Below are 18,646 nucleotides of genomic sequence, written 5' to 3'. Positions count from 1 at the left end.
TTCATGCATAAGCACATAAAAAAATATTCTGTGTATATTATATCACATATGCATGTTGTCATTCATGTTTTTTGGTAATCTACTTCTCTTTCCTTCTCCTCTAAAAGATTTTTTTTTCAAAGTTCAAGTTTAATATTATCTTTGTAGTTCAATATTTCCAGGTACATATCAGTCACAAATATCCTTCTCTGGATTATCTTTTCTATTTTACATATCAGAGTAGGCATTTCACTAATTTCACTACTATAGAAAATGTAACAATTCTAGATCCCTCTTAAATATGCTAGATCTGATAGAGTAGAAAGACCTTATTCTAATAAATTCACTGTGAATGCACTGATAATTTCCATGGATATGTATCTACACATGCTATAAGTGTATCTGTCACCAATGCTTGCTAAATATTTTTGCAACTGAAAATTTTGTATTTTTTTAAGCTTCATACTGTTCACTGTGTAAAAAGATTGCTATCATTTTTTTAACAAATGATTTGAAATGGACCATAGGGTAAACATAACAATTTATAGAAGTATTTTTATAAAGTTTAAGCTTTATAGTTTAGTTTTTATAAAGTTTAAGCTTAAGAAAAATATGAAATATGCTCAATTATAACCATACTAGATCTATTCCAAATAACCACATTTTTGGTTGTTTAGTGGATTATTTTTATTGAATTTTTCTTTAGTATACCTTTGCACTGACTGATAGAAAAAAAATCAGATTGTTCTGGCCATTGGATTGTAAAGTTTTGGGGCTCTGAGCCACAAAGTGCAATGAGTAAGATATCCCAACCTGTTGCAAATGCCCACAAAGACAAACACATGAAAACACTTTGTTCTTAAGAAGAAATAGGTTTCTGGGGCACATACGTGGTGCAGTTGGTTAAACGCTTGACTCGGTTTTGACTCAGGTCATGATCTCGGAGTCCTGGAATTGAGCCCCAAGTTGGGGCTCCACACTCAGCTCAGAGTCTACTTAAGACTTCTTTCCCTCTCTCCCTCTGCTCTCCCTCCCCCGCAGTCACCCTCTCTCTCTTTCTCTCTTTCTCTCTTTCTTTCTAAAATAAAGAAAAAAAATCTTTAAAAAAAATAGGCTTCTAATTCTAATGAACTATTTACAAAAACCAAACATTCACTAGGGATTTTATTATTAAAAAACTCATCCAAGCTGCTATTTTTATTCTTATAAGGGTCTAATATCTGGAAAGTAGTTCTGCTGCTCAACCAGAAGTTAAAGAGAGGAGTCCATATTTCAATTCAGTGAAATCTATCACTAGATTTGAAATGACTTTTGACAGAAAACTACTTTGGGGCAACTTTGTTCTTACCACTCGTATATAGGCATGGCCATGAAGTGATGGAGACCAGTTGAAACTACTTTGGATGTTAGTTGACTGTTTTCTTTTTTTTTTTTTTAATTTAATTTTTATTTTTATTTCTTTGACAGAGAGAGGCAGTGAAAGAGGGAACATAAACAGGGGGAATGGGAGAGGGAGAACCAGGCTTCCTGCTGAGCAGGGAGCCCAATGAGGGACTCAATCCCAGGACCCTGGGATCATGACCTGAGTCGAAGGCAGATGCTTAACGACTGAGCCACTCAGGCACCCCAGTTGACTGTTTTTTACACATATATTTCTATAATATAATTTAGTACATTAGTTGGAAATTGGTAACCTGTTGAAACATCCTGATAAGTTAAGCTAATCATATCCATAGATTATTGTTAAGTTTTCATATGTGTGGGCATATGGAAATACACACACATATTGCTTGTATAAAAATATATGTAAGCAATATATAAATATACTTTATATATATTATAAAATATATGTGTATTTGTTATTTGAAATTAAAATGTCCCATTTATTCTTAGTCTTCAAATGACAGTAAGCGAACATTTAATATTTATTTGTATCAATATCCTTAGAATTATACACATAGAATGAACATTACACTCTTTTGCACAGAGAAATATATACAAGAAAGCTTATACATGTGTTCTAGTTTCCACAGAATGTCTACCATCCAGGAAAGATCTTTGACAAGGACACAAACCAAGGCATAGTAAGAAAGTCTAACTGAAGAAACATTATTCAAATCCATGCCATTTTCCTCATGTTTTGGCAAAATGCTGTCATTTAAAAATACACTTTTTTTCAGAAAGCAAAAATTAATAATAGTATCAGTTACTATTCCAGAATTTGGCCATTTTGTGGAATGATTAAAGTGACATTTGCATGTATTAAAATATTGCTATCAATTCCATTATTATCTTCCCATTCTTGCATTATAAAACCTGGATGAGAGTGCAATATAGAAATTGGACCAAGGTGAGGTCATAAGGAGTCTCTTCTCTTATTACTAAAAAAAAAAAAAAAAAAAGGAAAAGAAAAAGGAAAAAAAGAAAGAAATAATTTTAGGACCTTCTCGAACTCCCAGAAGAATGGATTCATAGAGCAACTTGGCTGAATTCTGTTTTCAGCATCTTTCTACTTATGTTGGTTATATAAGTCCAGAGGAAGAATATACCAGTGTGATTTAATGAATACTAGAAGTGATTAATGAGAAACAGTTAAGTCCCATATATGTAAAGCTGGCTGAAAAATGATTGATGAGAACGATAACTATCTACAGTAATGTGAAATGTGTTAATATTAGAGGGAAAAGTATTATTTTATAAGAGAGAGCAATGATATGTAAAAGTAATTACGAGGAGTAATAGGATGAAATTAAGAAACCAAAATTTAAAATGAAAATTGGAGCCAACTCATTGACAGTGAACTGCATTAGGATATTGAGCAGTAATTAAGGAAAAGTAAGAGAAGCCCCAGTGGCTGGAGAAGTTAATATTATACCAGAATAAGCCCTTCTAGCAGGGAAAGAAGAGAGAGAAGAATTTGTGCGAAAAGCATTTAAGTTTCTTAGCTCTCTGAGTCTATGAATTAAGGAAATTATAAAGGCACTCAGAGTTCTGGTAGCCAGAATTAATAAAATTATAATTAATGAAGTTATCAATTCATTTTCAGTGTTGTAGCAAAGACTTGAAAAGATGTGTAAATGTGTCTTTTAATGGTGAGGACACTATATTCCACTAAAAATCTGTTCATCTTCAGTCACCAAATTGGAATGTTATACTACACTGTTTAAGTGCTAAAGATTTCAGGCAGTCTATATGGCGTAGTGCTTAGGGGGAAAGCCTGTAGAGTCCCACGGCCTGAAGTCAGATCCCATGTATAGCACTTACTGGTTGCTGCTCCTGGGGAAGTTTAGTTGTTCTGTGCCTCGATTTTCTCCTTTGTAAATGGGAAGCAATTATAAGTCATGGAAGCATTGTGATGATTAAATGAGTTAGTATATGTTAATCGTTTAGGTCACACATAGGTGTCAGCTATGCATATTTTAGGAATAATACAGAATTTTTCATCCTTCAAATATAAATCATGTAGTAGTACTTTTCTGTACTCTAAATACAGCTATGTTTGAGAGGGAGGAAGAGCTATTAATCACCCACCATGCACTAGGAATTATGCCAGATACCTGAAATATGAAGATGAATTAGATAATACTCTTTCTCTTAGAGAAAACGGAGTAGATGTGAAACATTATTATAATACCAGATGTCAAATGCTAACGATACAGGTTTACTTACATTATTACGAGCTCACAGGTAAGAGGGCCAACTTTTCAAAGATAAAGAAGGGTGAGGAAAAACTTTGCACGGGAAATTACATTTAGGCATGCATGGGTAATATGTAGCAGATACTAAGTAAAATAAATGTGAGTCAAGGGCTTTATATTTAACTGCATTGTCCCTTAAGTGTGGAGGTCACAGGCAAACAATTTTGAACATTAAAAATGAGGAAATATTATATTGGGGGATACATCATCTAACCAGTATAGTTGTGGCACGAGGGACCTGAAATCTATGTCTTTCCTGAAGAAATCTTTATGGCCCATAGCAGCAGAGTGGAAATTTCTGAACACCAAACCTGGGGTCTCATCCTACAAGTGGTTAAATTAGAATGTAAATTGAATTCCCAACAATGCTGTAAATGTCTTCTTCCTCAGGAAAGCCAGGGCAGCCACAGAAATTGGAACAGGTGAGGAACGGGTTATATTCTCTAAAGCCCAGAGAAAGGTCAGGTCAGCCAAATTTCAGACTCTGTCCCCAGAATTGTGAGAGAATAAATTTATGTTGAATCAAGCCGTCTACTTTGTGGCAATTTGTTGTGGCAGTCCTCAGAAACTAATGCATTAAGACAAAAACCTAACAGACCAATAGAAATATTAAGCAACCTCATTTCTATGTACCTAGGAAATCATTCTAAGCACCATTCCAGTAAAAGAGAGCATATCGCAGGTGCAATTATCCCAGGAATGTTTGGATGGTTTAATGTTAGAAAAACAAATATCTTACACTGAATCGTATAAAATCATCTTTTGTGTATGTCATACATTGTTAATATCAGCAATTTCATATGGTTAATGCTCATTTTTTTATAGTTGAGAGTTGTTAATACATATCCATGTTGTATTTGCAGTAACTATTTTTCTGGCATATTTAGTTATTAATTATGATTGCCATGATTGTATCATAGTTAACATTGTTAGATAAAACACAGGACACCTAGTTAAGTTCTAATTCCAGATAAATTATAATTTCTTAACTAAGTATGTCCCATGTGATAATTGACACATACTCTCTCAAAAAACAATTTTAATTTACTAAATTTGGCAACACTAAGCATAGCATTTGTTAAGGATGCGCTGATGTGGTAGTCTGTGTTTGTAACTCTCAGATCTTAAGCTACAACTGAACTTGTCCAGAGAATTGAACCCAAGGCAAATTCTATAAAAAATGAAAAAAGAATTTGATGGTATTCCTGGAATATTTCTTCCTAAACATTAGTATTATGTTAGTAATCTCTGGTAGAATATCTTTGTCTTATTCTTACCTATTAAACACTAAACTGATAATCCAGACATACAGTTTTCCAAAAACAGAAAGTTGAAATAGTCTGCAGTTTTGTTAAATGAAATAAACTATATTTAAATTATAAAGCTCTATCCCCCACACCAAATATCTTGGTGAGGCAGAATTTATGGAGTAGATAATGGGTGAGCAAATTCTCAAAGACATCTCTTTCAAAGAGTCTTCAGATAGCTCTAAAAGGAAAAACTCTTCCCTCAGTTTTTTCTTTAGCTTGAGTGTTTTCATCACTTCAGTCCGAATGTTGTCAGCGTATAGACAGAAAGACCTAAAAGCATGAACAGTTGACATTTTAATATAGAACTGGAAAAAAATTTTTTCTTGATCTCATGAACAATCTCTGGCTGTACAATCCCCCTTATGAAGTTCATAAATAATGCCTCATGTTTATGGAGCTATTCTCTATCTGTTTTTGTTTTGTTTTAAGATAGGAAAAACATATGTTTTGTGTTTTAAAAACTCTCAACCAGGGGTGCCTGGGTGGCTCAGTCAGTTGAGCATCTGCCTTAGGCTCAGGTCATGATCCCGGGGTCCTGGGATGGAGCCCTGCCTCAGGCTCCAGGGCAGCCTGCTTCTCCCTCTTCCTCTGCCCCTCCCCCCATTTGTGCTCTCTCTCTCTCTCTCTTTGTCTCTCTCTCTCTCTCTCTCTCTCTCTCTCTCTCTCACACACACACATACACAGTCTCTCTCTCATATAAATAAGTAAAATCTTAAAAAAACATCAACCAGACATTTTATGTTTTTGCTTTCTGTGGTAACTCAATAGCCTGGGTGAATTTTCTTTAAGATTTTATGTATTTATTTGAGAGAGAGACAGAGTGTGTGTGTGTGTGTGTGTGTGTGTGAGAGAGAGAGAGAGAGAGAGAGAGAGAGCATGAATAGGGGGAGGGGCAGAGAGAGAGAGAGAAGCAGACTCCCCACCAAGCAGGGAGCCTGCCAGAGCAGAGAGCCCACCACAGGATCCCAGGACCCAGAGATCATGACCTGAGCCGAAGGCAGATGCTTAACTGACTGAACCACCCAGGTGTCCCTCATTTTTCTTTTTTTCTTTTAATCATTTCCTTCCACTATCTTCTTATCAGAACCAGGCTTTAGATGAATAGATTTCACCATTCCTGGTACACTGTTTTTAATATACCATTTTTAGGTTAAAATAAAAATCTGGTAACTATGGAAAGTATAACCCAGAGTTCTAAATAATTTCCTAGGACTATATGATTAATAGGAAATTACTGGAAGATCTATTTAAAATGTGTGGATGATGAGTATTCGGACAGCTTTGCCAAAATTATAGAAGTAGCAAAAATAGGGGCGCCTGGGTGGCTCAGTCGTTAAGCGTCTGCCTTCGGCTCAGGTCATGATCCCAGGGTCCTGGGATCGAGCCCCACATCGGGCTCCCTGCTCGGCGGGAAGCCTGCTTCTCCCTCTCCCACTCCCCCTGCTTGTGTTCCTGCTCTCGCTATCTCTCTCTCTCTGTCAAATAAATAAATAAAATCTTTAAAAAAAAAGTAGCAAAAATAATAATCCTAATCCTAATCCAGTATCTATATACTATTGTAGTTTTAATGCAAAACAAAAAGTTACCATACTTTATATGCTATACATAATCCTACAGTCCAAGAATAAATGGCGGAATTTCTTCTCAGTTTTTCTGTACTTGCAATTTAGCAGCGCCAGATTTTCTACATAAATGAAGTTGTAAAAATATTTCCATTTCCATTAATTCATTTTCTTCTAAATCCCTGTCTCCATCTTAAATAACCCTCTCATTCCTTAGTGGCTCTAGCTGGATTCCTATCCATCTATCTGCCATCCATCTTATGGTAAACAAGTCTTACAAAGTGATTATCCCCGCCTTGGGGTAGTTAAATATATATTAGATAATCATAAGCATGAAACCATGTGTCTATATAAACAGCCTGTACCTTAGCAGTAGGTAGGCTAGTGTTAAGATAAATGACATCTAAGTTGCCAAAGGACCTGAATAAACCAAGAGACGGCCGTCATATTGAACGCACAGCTCGATAATAATATCCGATGGTGTAGAGGTGGCCAAAATTGCCTCTACAAACTTCCTTGAGAGTCACAAAGATGTAAAAGCCTACGACAATGAATAAATGGAGATGACTTTTGAAATCCTGTGTTATAATGAAAAAGAGATGTTAAGCATTACTTAGTAAACAAATCCTATTTTGTTTTTTGGGTAGTTTTTTGTTTTTAAGTCTCAAACACGTAAGTTCAAAGAGAAGAACCTTAATCATTATAAAGTTTACCAGATGCAGCAGGTTGACTTTAAGAAATTACGTTGATCTAAACATATGGTAAACCTGCCAAGGGTGTTGCTTTCCATGAACAAACTACCTGGATTCTGGCATCCCACACTCCTCTGCCCCTAACAAGTATCATATCCAGCTACCCAATGCCTGATAGGCAGCAAGTGGGTACTGTTTCTAGATCAGGCTATTTAAATTTGGATGAGATTTGCTGAATTAGTCAAAGACAGATTCTCATTTACTAATGTTTAGGAGAGAAGTCAAGGAAGGAAAAGGACTATTGATTTCTATTTTAAATTCCCTCAGAAGGAAATGATTCCCAATTGATGGAGTCATAAACTTCAGAACCAATTAACCCTTCTTTAAAATATATAAACCTAAAATATATAGTATTTTATCATATATAAATATATATGTATATATGCATATATATATTTATATATGATATCTGTGGTCTACTTTTAAGAATTTGAGTCCTTAAATGTTTTTACATTTTTACTTTGTCTCATAAAAACTTGTAAAATATTTCAATGGCCCACTCTCATCCATGTCCCTGAGACGTATGATAGGTTCTAGGTTCTTAATATCTCATTTGGAAATTAAATTGTTTTACCTTCTATGCTATCTTCAGTCTCCAAGAAGGCCAGTTTTCCAAGGCAATTCAGAAGAGATAAGGGAAATAATCATCAGTAGGCTTGATGTTCTGTTTATAAAATCCCTTTAAGGACACTCTTTCTAATCAGTTTCTCCTTTGCTGTTAGGGTAAAGGAAACTATCTGAGTTCCTCCATAGGAAATAATCATTCTCTGATCTTTCAAGAAAGAAAGCTGCAAGACTGGAGCATGCTAGTTAGATTTAGTGCACCATGCTAGCACTAAAATTAGTGGCAGATATAGGGATGAAAAAATATTCTGTTTCTTCTCATAGATATTGATTAGGAAGACCAGCATCAATGGATACTTCACCTGGCTCTGAAAAGGCTGATGTCTGGATCCTTTGCACTAATATCACTATGAAAACTTTTGACATTGTTAATCCAAAATCTGAGCTCATTTTAGGTCATAGAATCTATTATATGCATCATGTCTAACACATTACATTCAGTTATATGAAAAAGTACTTTTTCTTAGAAACAATACCTACCTGCTTACAGGTACTCCTATTTCTGATTTTGTATACTTATTATTTTCATAATATCTAGTATGTCTTATGGCATTAAGTACAGTGATATAAATGTCCATTTACTATTTTATATCCTATATTAGACCATATGTTCCTTGGAGCAAAACACTTGGATGACTTTATTCATTATTGTAAGTCAAATCCATGACTGCTGACCTATATTATTAATAGGAAAAATATATATATTGGCTCGATGATTTTAAAAATTAAGACAAAAAACTAAAAGGCTTATGAGAAACTATTGATATGGACTCAAAGCTAAAAAACAAATGGTATAAACAAAAAAAAAGATTATAATTTAAAAAATAAAATAGATCAAAACTTTATATTAAAGAATATGGAAACAAAACATGTAACAAATAAAATCTTTAAAAAAAAAACATGAAATGGTATTACCAGCAAAACAAAATAAATATAATTAAAACAATAAACATAAGATTCAAAAGTCTGCATAGTTTACTAAGATTCTAAGGAAATGTTGTTGAATTGAAAACTTAAAAGTTTATCAGATTGTAGAATAAAATACCAAGTTTAAAACCAGCAAGGTGAAAGTAAGATGAGGATAGATTAAAAAAAAAAAAAAATCAATGATAGAACATAAATTGTTTAAATGCAAAACAAAAATCTATTTTTTAAAGTTAAAAAATTAGTAGCAAATATATTTTTTAAAGATTTTATTTATTTATTCGACAGAGGGAGACACAATGAGAGAAGGAACACAGGTAGGGGGAGTGGGAGAGGGAGAAACAGGCTTCCCACAGAACAGGGAGCCCGATGCAGGGCTTGATCCCCGGACCCTGGGATCATGACCCGGGCTGAAGACAGACGTTTATTAAGCCTCCCGGGCACCCCAGTAGCAAATATTTTTAAGAGTGCTAATGCAAACTGAAGAGAAGATAGAAGTTACTAGAAACTAAGAATGAGAATCTCCAAAAGACAGTATTTGTTTGTCTGTAGGAAATATTTTTTTTGTTCCTAGTTATCATCATATTTATAGCTTGAAAAATTACAGTTGATTCAGACTTGAGTTTTCATGATTTTTGCTTTAGATGTTATTATGAAGACAAACTTCATAGTCTGTTGATAAATGAAAATAGATTGAATTAAATCTATCCACATCTGTTTGTTTTCAAAAATGCGAAAAAAATGTTTGTTTGAAATGCAATGATAGTTATAATATTGGAAATCTTATGTATTTTTTCCCAACAGCCACTGAACTATGAGAAAAAGAAGTCATATACTCTCACCATAGAAGGAGCAAATACACATCTTGATTTCCGCTTCTCTCACTTGGGTCCTTTTAAAGATGCTACCATGCTGAAGATCATTGTTGGAGATGTGGATGAACCACCACTCTTTTCCATGCCTTCCTATGTCATGGAAGTCTATGAAAATGCCAAAATCGGGACTGTTGTTGGCACAGTTTTGGCACAAGATCCTGACAGTGCTAATAGCTTAGTAAGGTACGGTATGCCTTAATTTTGTAGACATTTAAAAATTTTTATTGCCTCTCACAATAATTTAAAATGAATAATAAAATGTGAAATATTTTATTTCCAAGTTATTTTCTATTAAGGTAATTAAATTAGAAAATTGATTCCTTGACTGAGTAATGTAGCGATGGGTTTCTGTCAAATTTAGAATACATGTAACTATCTCCTTGAATGCAGTTGACTGTCAATAGCATGGCCTTGGACTGCACAGGTCTGCTTATAATACATGGATTTTTGCTTATAGTACATGGCTTTTTTTATAATAGTTCTGCAAATGTATTTTCTCTTCCTTATGACTTTCTTAATAATGATTTTTTTTCCCTAGCATACTTTATTGTAAGAATATAATATCTAATACATGTAACATATGAAATATGGGTTAATCGACTATTTACATTATTGGTAAGGCTTCCAGTCAACAGTAGGCTTAGTATTTAAGTTTTTGGGGGGTCAAAAGTTATACGTGTTTTCTACGGTGTGTGGGTGAAGGAGATCAACACTTCTAAATCCTGTGTTTTTCAAGGATCAATTGTATATTGTTGACCACATAGATTATATTTTTTCATTTGACTTAATAGATGTGAGCGTAATTGAATGGAAAAGTTATGTAGAAATATTTAACTAGAGAATTTTGAGTTCTTAGTGATAGGAAGTGTAGCTATAGTACAAATTAAGGATTTGGGAATTATACTCATCTCTGCCTCCTGGTTCTGTCACAGTAGTTGTGTGCATTTAGGAAATCATCTACTCTTATCTGTAAAAAGAGAAAATTAACATCTGTCTCTCAGAGTTATTGTGAGAATGCATGAAGCAATGTGCATGAAATGCTAAACAGAGTTGCTTGCATCTAGTAGTCACTCTATAACTTCTAACTTCTAAATTTTAAGGCAGCAGAGAGTGCTATTTAGAGAAGTACTTACTTCCTGAAGATGGAAAGACCAGGGTGGGAATTCTGGTGTCTGACTTACTAGCTATATCATCTTCTAGTCAATCAACCTTGCTGAATCTCAAATATATGAGCAAGGAATAACGATGTTGTATAAATATGTGATAGAATTAAGTTAAATTGATATAAAATACCAAGCACAATCAGTAAGTTATCACTAAATAATATTTTTTTTATTGTGGTATGTCATGCAGTAGGGATAATGAAACTTTTCTTGCATGATCAGAAAGGTGTTTCCTCTTTCTTTTTCTTTTTTTTTTTTTGGTCTCAATTATGATAAAAATCAAAGGGTTGCATACTGGTACAAGGCTTTTTAGTTACCTTGTATTTATACCTTGGATAATCCTAAGGCCCTAGAAAGTTTGAAATCTTTAACAAATTTGTCGGCTTGATCCTATCAAGTCCTTATTCTCAGATTCTTCATTTATTATCCTTTTTTAACAAAAGCTATTATGGTAAATATTCTCCTTGATGTCTATGTTATGTTTATAAAGGGTTTCAATTTTCTTTTATATAAGCATTATTATTTCAGTTAAAAAAGAAATGCCGGCAGCACTCATGCATGGACAGAAACAATTTTCTGTGCACTAATGTATATATTCAACAATCCTATTCCATCTGTGAGTACAAAAACAACACCTTGTCAATTGATAACCCCTCTGTCACAGTTACAGCAAGAGTTAAGCATTGTTTGAAGTTTCAGGATAGGCAAACTATACAAAATAATATGCATAAACCCAATTTTAGAAATTGATCTCTGATCAAAGGGATGGATATTTAAGTCAATGTGTTTAGTTGTCAAATGAGGGAGAAGCCCACTATGCTTCATTATTCCATGGAATGCCATATTTCAACAATATTTTTGTCACATAATAATAAGTAAAAATTCTTCTAACAACATTAAAAACTAGAGCATTCTAAAAGATACTTATAAATGTGTCCATCCTTTATCAAAAGAAGACAATACACTTTGAGAAAAATATTTCATGCTCTTAGTTTGATGTGAAAAGATTTGATAAATAATGGTAAGAGTTTCTTTTGAAAACTCAAGTTTGATATTAATGATGTATTCTGTAATACATTTTTACAACATAACAAATTTTAAAAACGCTATGAGGGGTAGAATATATTTTCCAAAATGGTAGGCCAAAGGGAGGAAAAATTGAGGTCAGACACAAACTTCTTTCAGTGTTGGTCTATATATCCCAACATACACAAAAAACACTCATTCCACAAAGAATAATAGTTCTTACCCAAGGACAATACCACACACACACCAGAGGATATTTGGCAATATCTTAAGACATGTTTGGCTGTCACAACTGAGGGAGGAATACTATCATCTGTGGGTAGAGGCCAGGGATGGTGCTAGAACATCCTACAATTCACAAAAGAGTCCCCACAACAGAGAAGTAGCTGGTCCAAAATATCGATAATGCTGAAAATGTGAAACCCTGACATAGAGCAAACCAAACTGGGCTGTCCCTTGGTAAAACGGAAGGAGTAATTATTCTCATGGAAAGAAATTCTGAAAATACTTTTTTTTTTAAAGATTTTATTTATTTGAGAGAGAGAAAGCAAGTGAGAGAGAGAGCACGAGTGGGGTGTGGGGTAGAGGGAGAAGCAGACTCCCCAGTGAGCAGGGAGCCTGATGCGGGGCTCGATCCCAAGACTCCGGGATCATGACCTGAGCCAAAGGCAGATGCTTAACTGACTGAGCCACCCAGGCGCCCCTGAAAATACATTTTTGAGGATTACATACCAGTATGTATATTTCACATACATGCATAGCCATGTGGATGTTTCAACATCTACAGTTCATTTAATAAAATGTTATTTATATGTAATTAATTGTCCCATGATATTATTGATTACCTCAGTAATGGCTCCATATTATTAAAAGCTTTTAATTGAACACCTGCTATGTTACATATGTTCTCCCAGTTTCTGGGATACAAAGACGATTGGTATATTGTCTCTAAACACTAATATTGAGACATACTAATCCATTAGAATACGCATTATCCTTTTTATTTTGTTTTGGTTAGAAAACTAAAATGAATCCTTCCAATGCTGCCTTAAAATAACTAGACTCTATAGCTGCTGTTTGGGGGCATAATTAACATAATATTTATTCTTGATTTTAATAAAAATGTGTCATTCACACAGGCCTCTAGGTGTAAACAGTGAATAAAAAACAGAAAACATTAACAAACAGAAAAGCAAGCTATACTTCCACCTCTCTCAGGGACCAAATGTTTGTACTAATTAAGGAAACGTACTTTGAAAAGATGTACCTTGCAATGTGCCCTGAAATGCAATTAACTCCAAGTTTGCAAAATTGATAATGAAAGGGAGTTTGAGTCTTATAGGCATTTGTGCAAACTTCCTGACTTCAGTCTTTGTGTTCCAATTTTCTAAACTATTAGTAAGATTCTTCAGATTTCTAAGAGCATACCAGGTCTAGCTTTTGTCTCTCTTAAAACAAGACTGTGCAATTTGCAGCAATCTAATCATCACCTTGTATTTTGAAAATGAAATCAGAATCAGGCTTTTTACTAGCAGTGAAGAAACCCTTGATTTAAACAGACTGTACTCACTTGCTGGTATATTACAAATGGAATTCAGGAATTTCCTGTGTAGCTACTGAGAGATGAGCAATTCTATACTGGACATGAGAAGCTAGAGAGCTTTCTAGAAAGTGACTGTTAAAAATAGTGATTGTTCATTGCTTGCTATCTGTGGGCCAGGGGCTTTATATAGCATGCCAAAAACCCCTGTAAGAACCCTAAAGTGTCTGTATTATTCATCCCATTCTACAGATGAAGAATTGAGGGCTCAGAAAGTTAAGTAATTGGACCCATTTTCCATAGTGATAAAGTGGCAGGCTAGGAATTTGGATCCGGTTTTACTTTTCCCCCCAAACCCTGTTTTTAGCAATATTCTGCTACATCTTATATATCTCAACTAACAAAAACAATAAAAACTGCACTTACAGAAGTCACATATCATAAAGTAGGAAGCAGATGAATATTTTGCATGTTTAGAAAGCCATTAATTAAATGCCAGTACATGGGATCTCGTATTCACGTAGATGTGTTTCACACATGGGAAAAGGGATCTGAAGACAGTCAAGTCTTATTTTACCTCTAGCATCTCAAGAGCAAAACTGTTCTTAATTTTAGAGTTTCTTCATATTATAAAGTCTAAGACATTAGACTTGATTTAGTTCAACAAAAAAGAAAATTATTGAAGTCCTCAATATTTCTCATATGATGAAAAGCTTTACTCTAAATTTATATGACTAAGTATTTCCCTCACATCTTTACCTCTTTTCCACTCTGGTTCATAATCTGATTTTATCTGTACATTTACTCATTGTTAAGATTTTTATTTTTTTCTTTGTATGATAACCTTAAAGCAGTCAGAGGAAATATTAAATATTTTGCATAATCATGTCAAATGCTCATCATGACACTATTTAGGGACAATAGCCTATTTACATGCTAACATAAGAAATAAAATTGTGGGCGCCTGGGTGGCTCAGTTGGTTAAGCGACTGCCTTCAGCTCAGGTCATGATCCTGGAGTCCCGGGATCGAGTCCCGCATCGGGCTCCCTGCTCGGCAGGGGGTCTGCTTCTCCCTCTGACCCTCCTCCCTCTCATGCTCTCTCTCTCTCATTCTCTCTCTCAAATAAATAAATAAAATCTTTAAAAAAAAAGAAAATTGTGATCAGATTTAGAAATATTTGCCAAAATAAAAAAAATCTTTCTAAAATATCTTAAAAAAAAAGACTAGTTGCAGAGAATTAGAAGTGTTTGTTCAATCTGTTTTGAGTTTAGCTGTACTTTCAGTGAACAAACGCTTACAGTATATTCACCACATACTTATTGTTATATTTGTTTTCCTATGCATTTCTGAATTTTCACATAGTTCATGATGAGATGGGAGTTAGAACATTGCATTAATTTTGAATGCCATAACAGCAAAAAATGAGAAATATTTCAAAATAATGACAAGGTCATGTTGCAAAATTGAAAAGTAGAGTAAAAACAAATATTTAAGAAGGTTTGCATGCAGGATTCATACTCTTGAAAAGAAGATGAAAATTATCAAAATATATTCATGTAAAAGATCATCTGATACAAAATGAGCTTTTATTCTATAGACAAAATTTATTTGTAAAAGTTTAGTTCATTTAAGTCACGAATACCTTAATTCGTTCCATAATAGGAAGACTTAATCTACCCTCATCAAAACTATCATGGTCTTCTGATACAAAGGGGACAACTTGGGACTCCCAGGTGGCTCAGTGGTTAAGCATCTGCCTTTGGCTCAGGTCACAATCCCAGGGTCCTGGGATGAAGTCCCGCATTGGGCTCCTTGCTTGGCAGGGAGCCTGATTCTCCCTCTGCCTGATACTCCCACTGCTTATGCCCTCTCTCTCTCTCTGACAAATAAATAAAATCTTTAAAAGAAAAAAAAATGAGAACTCATTAGAGACATTTAATGCAAATGGGGCAGAGATAGAGAAAGGAGGCTCCCATTTAAAGCCAGAAATCTTTGTCTCTGGCTTGTATTTTGTATCATATTATATATGGTTAGCACATTTACATTGACTAATAACTTGACTACAAAATGTCATGTGAATATGACATTTGAGAATGTAAAGGGACTTAAAGATGATGGAAATAACCCTGTTCTTTTTTTTTTTTTAAGATTTTTAATTTATTCATTTGAGAGAGAGAGAGAGCACCAGACAGTGAGAGCATGAGCAGGGGGGAGGGGCAGAGGGAGAAGGCTCATCAGGGAGCCTGACGTGGGACTTGATTCCAGGACCCTGGGATCATGACCTGAGCCAAAGGCAGACACTTTACCCACTGAGCCACCCAGGTGCCCCCGAGATAGCCCTGTTCTTATAAAGATACAGATATCTTCGACCAAGAAGGCTGAGTGACTCACACAGCTAACTAATCATAGAGACTGGATAAGAATGTGATCATTTTTACCAGGCTTCAATAAAGACACAAAAACTCCTGCAGATTTTTTTTCCATTTGGGGGTTCAAATTTATCTGACAGTCTAGCATATGGTGGTACCCACCCCAAATTGCAGTCCGGACCCCAGAAGAAGAACTTATTTTCTGGGTGGCAAGCATAACTCATTGAGCCTTGGAATGAATACATAAACCCTGGCTTAGTGATGCTTTGCTAGTCTACTGACCGGAGACTAAACACCCAAATAGCTTGCATGTAATTTTTTCAAATAAATGGTAATTGCTAAACATGGTTCCATAGCATTCTAGAACTCAGGAGTATTAGAATTTCTGATATCTTAGTTACTTACAGGCATGAATAACTGAGGAAACAATTTTTGGGCAGAGATTTTTTTCTTCTTTAGATATTTTTTGTTTCCTTGGATCAGGGTCTTGGTTCAGGAAGTTAAAAAGCTTCTAAAATATCTGCGTCCTATATGTGCTGCCTGTTTTATTAAGTACAATACACACTATCAGGTGGTAAATGGTCCTTGTGTTTTTCTGTTTGTTTGTTTGTTTGTTTGTTTTTTTCCAGAAAGATTATTTTCTGGATACATGGATTATGGAGTAAATTGCATCCCCAAAGTAAGCTAAGGGAACCTTAAATCATTTAATGAATCTAAGCTATACTGCAAGTGTGTGACTTTTTGTTAAAGATGAGGCCAAGTTGTTGTAATATCCCACAGGGTGCATATTGATTAAACTTTATCCCATCTATTGATCATAGTCAGTAAAACTTATAAAAGCTGTTGTTTGGGAGGCAAAATCTCAAATAAATTTTCTTTGCCACTCACATTCTATATCTACAAGCATCTAAATTGTGACAACTGAAAGAGGTCTCCTATACTTTAAGCCAACTGATGTTTCTCTAGGTAAATCACTGTAAAAATAGATTTCCATTACATAAGTTTTAAATTAATTTCTTACAGTAAAATGGACAGAGTATAATGAAAATAATAGGTGCCTCTGAGGACTGAAATTTTATTATCAAAATGAAAAATAACGTTCCAGTGCACTTTAACATGACTAATAATTATCTTGAGTTTCTATCTACATAATCAAAGGGAAATTGAGTGCCAAATGATGAACTGGTAATTTGTTTAAAGTTGCTTCTGTTAAGGAAAATACTTGAATGAAGGGAATCATTATTGAGATTGACTGTTTGCTCTGGCCAATAATTTGTCTGCATATTTGTTGATCCATAAATTCTAATTTGAATAATGAATTTTCATCATATTTCAGGGTAATGCATTTTCTCTTTACTTACTGCATTAATACATATTTACTAGAAATAAGAGATGATGCATATGTTGTATGACAGAAAAGAGAGTAACTGTAGGAATAAAAATTATAACCCAGGATTATAACTTATGATGGCCACATTGCAAGACGTTTTCCTATGCTACATGGGCCCATGTATGTGTCAGTGTGAAATTAAGTAAGGTTTGCATAGGGAACTGGTCCAGTTAGAGGGATCTTAAGGACTACCAGGCAAATATGAGCTCGCACAAACTTAATTTCACTTACTCTAGTCGATAGCCAAGAGATTACCAATTCCTCACACACAGCATCTTATTGATCATTGATCATATAATTTCCCAAATAGCATTTAATATAGATGTTACCTTGATGATTCATGATTACAATGATGATTCATGCAGAATGCAGTGAACACATAGTGGTGGTAGAGATCTAATGATGTGTCATAATCATCATATTAGAGTAGCCTTGTATCTGCCTCAACATTTCCTCTGTCATGCTTACCCTTTGACCAAATATGCCTGTAGATTGGTCCCAGGAATTAACTAGATATACTATGGAGTGTCACTGTATTATGTCTTAAAATTATATCTAGAACAATGAGTTCAGTGAAATACCGTGGGAAGTATAAAGAATCTGTCCTTTTTCAATATTTAGGTATCTCTTGATGACAGACGAAAGTAAGCTAAGCACTCACTCTTTAAAAAAAAAAAAGTTTCCTAAATTAACCTAACAAATTTCAAATATAATATTAGGAGTATGTATGAAAGATATTAGAAATGCATAAAAAAAACTGTCTCTATATGAAAATATACTGCTCTAAATAAGTGAAATATGATGACTTATTGGCTTGATTGTTTCTACCAAAATGGGTATAAAAGAAGTAAAAGCTACTATGAAATGCCTTAATTAATTTCATACTAGGTATCAACATGTTCTTTATTTTTGTTGAATAATTGATTAGTTTATTGATTCACTTATGAGGCAAAGTCATACACCTATAATATAATGAGTGAAAGCAAAGAGCTTTATTCTCATATAGTTTCCAAATGAAAATGACTCATATGCACCAAATAAGGAATTACAGATAATTTCATTCTCTGATAGATTTTTTAGAAACAAACAGTAGTTCATGCTATTTACATGGAAACTCTTGTTCCTTCAATAATAATCCTTATTCAGATCCCATTGTGCTTACAACACTTTGCCAGAAAAACAAAACAGAAAAGAACGAACAAACAAAAAACAGCACTTACTATTTGTGAACTTTCTAATCAAAATAGACTCAAGGTTTCCAAGACATAAAACCATCCTAAAAGACATTGAAACACATGGTATTTATCTATTAAGGCCTATCATTTGATACCCAACCATAAAATGCTTTCAAATATTACCTCACTTAATCCTCACAATAAAATTAGGATGTAGGTCATATCTGCATTTTGCTTACAAAGAAAATTCAGAGAGG

The 18,646-nt window shown here is 34.3% G+C and overlaps 1 protein-coding gene across 5 annotated transcripts in view; it reads left to right on the top strand.

The window, feature by feature from the left end:
* The window catches only part of CDH18 (cadherin 18), a 318,946-nt gene that overhangs the window by 234,699 nt on the left and 65,601 nt on the right, over positions 1 to 18,646 (top strand). For all 5 annotated transcript variants that reach the window (XM_034998813.1, XM_034998812.1, XM_034998817.1 and 2 more), the window contains exon 6: positions 9,654 to 9,907. In XM_034998813.1, coding sequence (XP_034854704.1) covers positions 9,654 to 9,907 — 254 coding nt within the window. The remainder of the gene's footprint in view (positions 1 to 9,653; positions 9,908 to 18,646) is intronic.

Source organism: Mirounga leonina, unplaced genomic scaffold (genome assembly GCF_011800145.1).
Source record: "Mirounga leonina isolate KUSES-001 unplaced genomic scaffold, KU_Mleo_1.0 Mir_95, whole genome shotgun sequence".
NCBI classification, from domain to species: domain Eukaryota; kingdom Metazoa; phylum Chordata; class Mammalia; order Carnivora; family Phocidae; genus Mirounga; species Mirounga leonina.
This window is presented reverse-complemented; position numbering and strand designations above follow the sequence as displayed.